At 39.3% G+C, this 9,044-nt stretch overlaps 1 protein-coding gene across 1 annotated transcript in view; it reads left to right on the top strand.

Moving 5' to 3' along the window:
* The first annotated feature begins 3,609 nt into the window (after positions 1-3,609).
* Positions 3,610-9,044, top strand: part of LOC148348647 (armadillo repeat-containing protein 3-like) — a 29,671-nt gene continuing 24,236 nt past the window's right edge. Inside the window, exons 1-6 of the mRNA XM_088322785.1 lie at positions 3,610-3,744; positions 4,018-4,124; positions 4,203-4,326; positions 7,564-7,686; positions 7,764-7,832; positions 8,817-8,989. Of these exons, the coding sequence (XP_088178911.1) occupies positions 4,065-4,124; positions 4,203-4,326; positions 7,564-7,686; positions 7,764-7,832; positions 8,817-8,989 (549 nt within the window). The 5' untranslated portion in view covers positions 3,610-3,744; positions 4,018-4,064. The remainder of the gene's footprint in view (positions 3,745-4,017; positions 4,125-4,202; positions 4,327-7,563; positions 7,687-7,763; positions 7,833-8,816; positions 8,990-9,044) is intronic.

The following is a 9,044-nucleotide window of genomic DNA, read 5'->3' as shown; positions in this document are numbered from 1 at the left end:
ATATCTATATTTCTGCATGTCTTTTCTTGTGCCATCAAGGAAAATATTCATTAATCAGTTGAATTACGTTTGTTGTTTTTTTTAAAAATGCCATTTTTACAAACATAAAGGGTAACAATAACATTCAACATAACTGAACAGAATATATACAACAAAATCATTCTAAAATTAAAACATAAAAAGTTGAGTGTTTTTTGTGGGAGAATTCTTAGTTAAGTTTTACCATCATTTTTATTAACAAAAGATTAAAAATGATGACTCCCAGCTGCAATGGTTTTGAAAAGACACAGTAGTGCCATTTAAAAAATAACTAGGCAATTTCAGCTCCCTGTCTGTCAAGAACCGGAACAAGAGGAGGACCCAGATGCGTGACGTTTCTCACACAAGCTTTATTTTACGGGAAATGGGGCAGTCATGCACGTTAACCCAAACGTGTGATTTGACGAACGTTGGGCAGAAGAGGTAAGGCAGCAGTCTGGCGTGGAACGACAGGAAGCCAGAGGCCAACGAGATCGATACCAATTGCACGAGCAGATATCGGACAGAAGGGATCGATACCAAACAGGAAGGGACAGACTGGATTGATATCAGGCACTGGAGACTGGAGTCCGATAACAAGCAGGACGAGATAGACAGAAACAATACCAGACTCCGGAGATCGAAATTAAACAGGACAAACTAGGCGGGAACGCTACCAGACACTGGAGATCGATATCAAACAGAACAAAGTAGCCGGGAATGATACTGGAGATCGATATTAAACAGGATAAAATAGACGGGAACGATACCGGACAGGAAAAACAAGCAGAAAACCGGACAGAGTCAAAACACACGTCTTGCAGGTGCAGAGGTTCGTTGACGGACTGACAACGAGTGAGTGAGAGCACTGAGCTTAGATAGGAGGAAATCCAATCAGTCAACGAGCCGCAGATGGCGCAAAACGGGCGGGGCAATTGGGCGCCATGGGCAACCGTGGCACTGTCTTGTTCTTCCTTATATTTCATCTCATCTCCTTAGCTACACCGCTTATCCTCAGTAGGGTCGCGGGGGTGCTGGAGCCCATCCCAGCAATCATCAGTCAGTGGGCAGGGGACACCCTGAACTGGTTGCCAGCCCATAGCAGGGCACACGGGGACAGACAACTCACTCGCTCATTCACACCTAGGGACAATTTGGACCGGCCAATTCACCTGAAATGCATGTTTTTGGAATGTGGGAGAAAACCGGAGTGCCCGGGGGAAACCCACGCAAGCACGGTGAGAACATACATACTCCGCACAGGAAGTCTGGAGCTGGATTTGAACCCACGCAGGAGGTTCCCAAGACATGACCTGTGCCGCACATGCGCTAACCACTGCTCCGCCGTGCTGCCCTTCCTTATATTTATTTGATGTAAATGAAAATAAAGACGACTTCGGACATCTCAGTGCAACTTTTTCACAAATACCCTGTCAGACATTAATTACGGTGTCTATAGAAATAAATAGGAAAAACCCACAAAAAAATTAACAAGTACTGTATAGTAGACCTAAGATTTATGGCCCGAGCCCGAGCCCGAACCCGAGGCAATTTCGGGCCGGGTCGGGCCTGAAATGTCAGTCATACGGTCGGGTCGGGTCGGGTTCGGTCCTGCTTTTTTTTTTTAAAATTAATTAATAATTATAAATATATGTTCATTAAAAATATATACTTAAACTATGTATGGATACTAGACCAAGGAATATAGTAAATCAAATAAATATTATTTGTGTACAATTAGTTGTGATTGCGGAAATCATAGCGTACAGTGACGTTGGTGACTTTTCCATCCGCGTTAAAAAACGCAATTTGTAGAATACGATCGCGCTTTATTGTTTAAATAAACGCGTTATATAGACTAGGATCTCCCAATTCTTATAATTAGCTCGCTTTATTGTTTTATTAAGCGTTTTATATAGAATACGATCGCTTTTGTCGGAAGCGTACATTGACGTTGGTGACATTTTCATCCGCGTTAAAAAACGCAATTTGCAGAATAAAATCACGCTTTATTGTTTAAATAAACGCGTTATATAGACTAGGATCTCCCAATTATTATAATTAGCTCGCTTTATTGTTTTAATAAGCGTTTTATATAGAATACGATCAGGGGCGGGGGGAATTTGCATAGGAGTCGGAAAAGGGCACAACACGTCAACACCCCCTGAATGAAAGTGCTGCGCTAAAATCTTAAGGACGTACTACTACTGCTGCTGTGGATTATGGCCCAATGATCAAGTCGTCAAAATGACGGACGCCCTTAAATGTTTTCGCTACCTCAAAAAAAAAAACCCGTCAATGACAGATTGTCGCTTAATGTAACATCTGCAGTGCAGACACAGAAATATAAAAGATGTAAATGTTTATACAGTTTTATTTAACTTAGGCCTAGATGTTGTAACAAAAGGCAGAGTTTAATTTGTTATCATAAATCACCCCTCCTTATAAATAAAATATGTAATTTCGGGCCCCCTCGGGCCGGGCCAGCAAATCCAGTTAATTAGTCGGGCTCGGTCCGGGTCGGGTTTAATACCCCTCGGGCCTGCGTCGGGCTCGGGTGCTTTTTTTGGGCCCGATCTTACCTCTACTGTATAGTAGAAAAGGAGGATAGGCAGCAGCTTTAGCACACCCTTGTGGTTATAAATAATTCACAAATCAATTTTCTGAAGACCCCAATAGTTAACACCCGGCTTTTAAATATAGTAGTAAATACCAATATACTTTTTTTTAACCTTTAATATTAACTATCTCAAAAGAACTACATTGATAAAATGCAATACCATTTAAAACTAAATGAAAACGTGTTTTGACCCATCCAGAATAATTGCCTTTGAGAAAAAACAAATAAGGACAAACGGTATTAAGAGGATTTATCAAAGGAAGCACTTTCAAAAAACATTTGACTTGTGTACAGTCAGGGTTGGGTAGGGTTACTTTAACTGGATTACTTTCAATTACTTTTGGATTACTCCAATACCAAATATGCTAATACAAGACAAAAGAAACTAAATATGAATAAAATGACTACATTTTGTGCAGGCTTGGGGAGTAACGGAATACATGGAACGGCAAAAATGATGTTGGCAAGCTGTTTGGATTTATTTTCATTTTGTTTCTGTCGCATTTTATGTTAGTTTAGCAGGGGATCAAAGAGATCAAAGCCAGGAGAGAAAGCTTACCACGTGTTGTGAGTCATCATTTTTTTCATATTTAGTTTCTTTTGTCTTTTATTAGCATATTTGGTATTGGAGTAATCCAAAAGTAATTGAAAGTAATCCAGTTAAAGTAACCCTACCCAACCCTGTGTAAAGTATTATACTGTATGACCAATTCTATCTTAAACTGTTGCTTGATATTGTGTATTTTAAACAGCTGCAGCTCAAGCACTATTTTTTTAAGAGGGCTTAATTCAATTTATGTATTTGTTTAATTTATAAATGATGAATACTTTTCCGTCTTTGACTTTGTTGACGGTCTCCCTTGTGGCTGGTTGCCCAGGGCAACCGGTGAACAATTCCTCACGCAGGTCCACGAGACAAAATAGTTTGTAACATGTTCAAGATTTTCTAGAAAACATTCGAAGTTAAAGATCAAGACGTTCAAGAAGTGCCTCTGTCGTCACTATTTTTCAAATGTACAATTAAAAAAACGCCCTAATGGACATTTTTTTCTCTCATTCAAAGAGGTTAAAGTTCACCTCCAAAACAACATGGACTCAAATAGAAGGTAAGTTCTATGAAACGTATAATATACGTTTTTTTTAATAATCGGTATTGGACAAGTTGAAATCACATTCGTCACGTTATTCTTAGTCACATTTAAAACGTTAAAGAGTAAAAGGACATCGTCATCGTATGGTGTATTATTTCCAGAAGCTTGAAAATACTCGCTGTCGTTTTACGGCAGCTCAATTTAGAAATCCTCTTTTGGTCGTGAATATTTTCTTATGCGAACAGCACTAAAATGCCCCCAAATTCTGTTTTTATTGTGTACTTACAGGCTCAAACTCTATTAATGAGGTGGTATAAATTCGCCATTGCTTCAAAATGGACAAGAAAGATAAGAAAGAAAAGAAATCAAAGTGTTCCACTCCCTGCAAGGACGCGGTAAGATCCATGTTCAATGATAATTCGAATAAAATGCACATAATTCTTTTCCATTATGGATACTTTTAATTGTCCTAGTTTGAACCGCTTCGCGTCGACGTCAAAACAAGAAAAACAACAACCGCAGTTCTTTTGCTAAACTCTCCAGAAGAAGAAGTGATCGTCGTCGCGTGTGAAGCGATCTTTGAATCTGCAGCTAATGGTGAGAATGCTATCCAGGGTGGGCAAACTACGGTCCGCGAGCCACACAAAGCATGGCAGGCTATTTAAGCTGACCCACCGAACAAAAATGGTCAAAATAATATTACAATTAATTAATACTGTTGCCGTAAACATGCAGTGTTCAACTTTTGGGACCCAGACCAAGTATTTTGACGAAGAAAAAAGCTGCAAAGAAGCAGTTCAGCTAAGGACTTCTATCACAAAGTTACAAAATAAAAAAACAGAGTGCCCTCTGGAGCAATTGATCGGGAGTGTTCTCCCACCGAAGAGCAAGAAAAAAGGCCCCTCTCTTATAGGAAAAAGGCGTGGATTTGACAAAATTTAAAAGGAATTTTTCTAGGATGGGATTTTCCCGACAAAGTTAGAAAGTCACTTATTCACAAACAGACCTTTGTTAAGACTAAACCCAGCCGGGTGTTCAAGGTTGTATGATAAGAGTATGGCTGACTAATCAGAAGACCATTATTGATGGTAAAACTTCAAACATGGTATACAAAAAACATTTACTTCATTCACATATGTGGATAAGCATAAGGTGCATTAATAAGAATTATATTGACAATGTTATTATCAAAGTAATGTTGTGATGATTAAATAGTAAAACTAATAAAGCTGAAAAGCTCATGCAACATCCTCAGTGACACATTTTAATAATCTTAACAGTAGTAAGTAATTTACTACTCGTAAAGGTTTTATTGGGGGCAAGCTTTGTCCTCATTGTAACTTTCTACAAATATACTACTAAATCACTAGAAAACTAGGTTTAGTGCTTCCAACAGGAACCTAATATATTATCATCATCATCTCATCAGCCACACCGCTTATCCTCAGTAGGGTCGCGGGAGTGCTAGAGCCCATCCCAGCAATCATCGGGCAGTGGGCATGGGACACCCTGAACTGGTTGCCAGCCAATTGCAGGGCACACAGGGACAGACAACTTGCTGGCTCATTCACAACTAGGGACAATTTGGACCAGCCAATCAACCTAAAATGCATGTCTTTGGAATGTGGGAGGAAACCGGAGTGCCCGGAGGAAACCCACGCAGGCACGGGAAGAACATACAAACTCCGCACAGGTAGTCCGGTAGCTGGATTTGAACCCACACAGGAGGTTGCCGAGACCTTAGAACTATGCCGCACACGCGCTAACCACTGCGCCGCCGTGCTGCCAACCTAATATATATATATTTTTTTATTCTGAATACAAAAAAATACTACTACAGTAATACTATAAATATTACTACAGAAGTACTACAAAATACCACAGAATTTCTACAAAAGTACTACAGAAATACCACAACAACTCAACTACGGAAAAACTACAAAAATCCAACTGCTGAAACACTGCAAAAATACTAATAACAAAATCATATGACAGAAATACTGTACTATAAAGATACAACTATAGTAATACTACAAATCAAAATATATTGGCCGGTCCAAATTGTCCCTAGGTGTGAATGAGCGAATGAGTTGTCCGTCCCTGTGTGCCCTGCGATTGGCTGGCAACCAGTTCAGGGTGTCCCCTGCCCACTGCCCGGAGATGGCTGGGATGGGCTCTTTTCAGGGTTGAAGTGCAATAAGTTAAGTGACATGCATCTTTTTATCTCAAGCCTCAGTAAGTTTTCCTTTCCAAATACGAGACTGATCATTCTAAAATTTATGGCGAATCGCTGGCGCTTTCTAGTGGATGGAGCGAATTTGGCAACCGTTTCGAATACATGTTTTATTTCTAAAGCTACATTGAAATTAAAGTAAAATTCTTTACGTATCATAAGATACTTACCTGCTTCAAAATACTACAAAAATACAACTACAGTTATATTACAAAATATTACAGAAACACCACAACAATAGAACTTCAGTTATACTGCAAAACAAAACATGAAATTAAGTGCTTGAAAAACGGGACCTGATTATATTTTTTTTGTTTTCTTTTATCCTCACTGTAAAATGTGAAACTGGAGTGCCACGTCCAATTTTATTGTCACAATATGTTCAACCCATTTTGTAACAATGACAATAAAGATATATTCCATTCTATTATTTTGCCTTAATTTTGAGTGTTTCAAAAGCAATGTTAAGAGCAATGTTCCCTGTAATTTTCCACGGGTCTGAGCGTTCACACAAAGTCGGTGAGCAACGCTTGAAACAATTGTGAGCAACCATAATCCCAAGTGTGGCAAGATAATTCATTATCAAACATGTCCAAAATTTGACATCAAGTTACATATAGCTGAGTTTCCGGCAATGCAAAATGATTTTTCTCTTTTGAATGAATTGACTCATGTACTATTGCAAAGGTTGTACGGTCTACAAACGTCGTTATTTCACAAGATATCCATTTCTTTCTTTTTCCTGATATATTTTGTCGCATAATATTAACATTTTTGGGGGCTTATTTAGTCGGTTGTAAGATACAGAACTGTACTTAATCAAATTTTTAATGGAAGTACAATGTTGGCAACAAGATTTACTTGATATAATTGGAAATTATTTGAATGCAACACAAACTTTTTCTTCTTTATTCCGTGTTTTTCTCTACTTTTATGTTACTTTTTTTGTTGTTCTCTATTTGCTCTTTTCCTACATTTTTTTCTTTTCTTTTTTCCTGGCTTTTTTTCTAAACTTTTCCTTCTTTTTTTCTCAGCTTTTCCCTACTTTTTCATTTTGGTATTTTTTTCTTTTTTGTTCCATTCCCCCCTTCCTTCAAGTCATGTTGTGCATAATTTTACATAATATTTGGTCATGTTGGGATTAAAAAAGCAAACACAACCTGAAGAGCCGTTTAGGACCCGATAGAGCCGGTTCCTTTTAGTGAGCCGAGCCAAACAAGCCGGTTCTCTACTATCTTTACTCAACTTCGTTCTAATTCGACCGCATTTAGGACACCGAAGTCGCTTCTTAATTAGTAATTTTGAGCCCTCATTTTTGTGTGCTGGCTAGATTTTCTTGTGCGCTGACAATGTGCGAGCAGTGCGCAATTGCGCAGTTTAGAGGGAACACTGGTTAAGAGACTCATCATTCTGAAAACTAGTCTAAAAATAAAAAGGTCACGTAAACGTCTGCATGTATATTTATCCATCAATGAGAAAAACTGTATATGTCTCCAATGTGGCTCGCCAGACGTAGTAGTTGCCCACCCCTGGTGTTTTGTGTCCGTGCAAATCACTCGTATCCTTCATTTCTGTCGTTCTTTGTCTCCCTCTGCTGTCAGACGAAAACAAGGTTCACCTGATGCAACTTGGAGTTTTGCAGCCTTTGTGTCAACTCATCACTCACACTCATGAGCTAGTCAGACGAAATGCATTTATGGTTTTGGGTGCCATGTCCTCTCACAGTATGTTAAAGCATCCTGAATGCACACTCATTGCCAAGTAATTCTGTGAATAAGTCATATTATTTTGTCTCTTCAAGGCGCTGTACGAATTGTTCTACAACAAATGGAAATAATTCCGACTATTATTGAAAAACTAGCACTTGATGGTTAGTTTGCTGCAGTAATTGTACCGTATTTTCCGCACTATAAGGCACACCAGGTTATAAGGCGCACACCCCAAAAATAGTTTTTTGTCACAGTGATAAGATTCACCCCAAAGAAATTCAGCCCAACCTAGGCTGCATGTAACTTGATGTACAGGATCAGGCCGGAAGCAAACCCGAAATTTCACATTTTTATTTGCGAGGACTCGGGAGGAGGAGAGGTTATTTATGAATACAAATAAAACCTGTCTTTTATTACAAATCAAAGTTAACCTAGACTGTATGAAAACTTGAATGGGTAGCTGATAAGGTGGATGCCATAACCAATATGGTCTTAGGGGCTCCATTTCCTGTGGGATGTCTTGGGCAAGTAAAACAAAGTGGGTCTTTCCAGGCCAACAAATTATTGTATATTAAACAACGGGACGGACAGGATTGATATCCAAACAGGATATCAAAATTAAACAGGACAAACTAGACGGGAACGAAACTGGAAACCGATATTAAGCAGGACAAAATAAACGGGAACAATACCGGACAGAAAATACCTACAGGAAACAGGACCGAGTCAGAACCCACGTCTTGCGAGGCAGAGGTTTGTTGACGGACTGACAAAAGGAGAGTGACAGGACTGGGTTTAAATAGCAGGGAAGCCAATCTGTCAACCAGCCGCAGCTGGCGCCACACAGGCGGGGTGAATTGGGCGCCATGGCAACCGTGACAATTGATTGATCAATTATTGCACTAATACAATGGTATACCATAAAACTTTGTAGGAGTGCACACCTACAAATACTGTATGCATTTGCAATTGTATACTCCGTATTCTGCAGTATACAGTTTACGGCGCTTCGGTTTATAAGGTGCATTTGCAAAATTCTGGCCAAATAGGGCTTTTTAGGTGTGCTTTATTGTCCGGAAAATACGGTAATTGTACATTTACCGTACATCTAAAATCAGACTGTCATTGTTTTCTCCTTTGGAAAGATTTCATTCTTCAAGAGTACGCGGCCTTGTGTCTATCTTATCTGTCCCTGGCTCCCAGCTGTAAGCTTCAGATCTTTGAAAACAAAGGCCTTCCGGCATTAATAAAACTCCTCTCCAGTCTATCGCCAGATGTTCAGAAAAACTCTTTGGAGGTCCTGTACAACTTGGTTGAGGTGAGAACTGATTACTCCAGCTCAGTAAAACAAGGTACACATATTGTATATAATA

The sequence above is a fragment of the Urocampus carinirostris genome, chromosome 18 (genome assembly GCF_059441175.1).
Source record: "Urocampus carinirostris isolate Australia breed hairy pipefish chromosome 18, RoL_Ucar_1.0, whole genome shotgun sequence".
NCBI classification, from domain to species: Eukaryota; Metazoa; Chordata; class Actinopteri; order Syngnathiformes; family Syngnathidae; genus Urocampus; species Urocampus carinirostris.
Note: the sequence above shows the minus strand (reverse complement) of the source record. Positions and strands in the feature narration are given on the sequence as shown.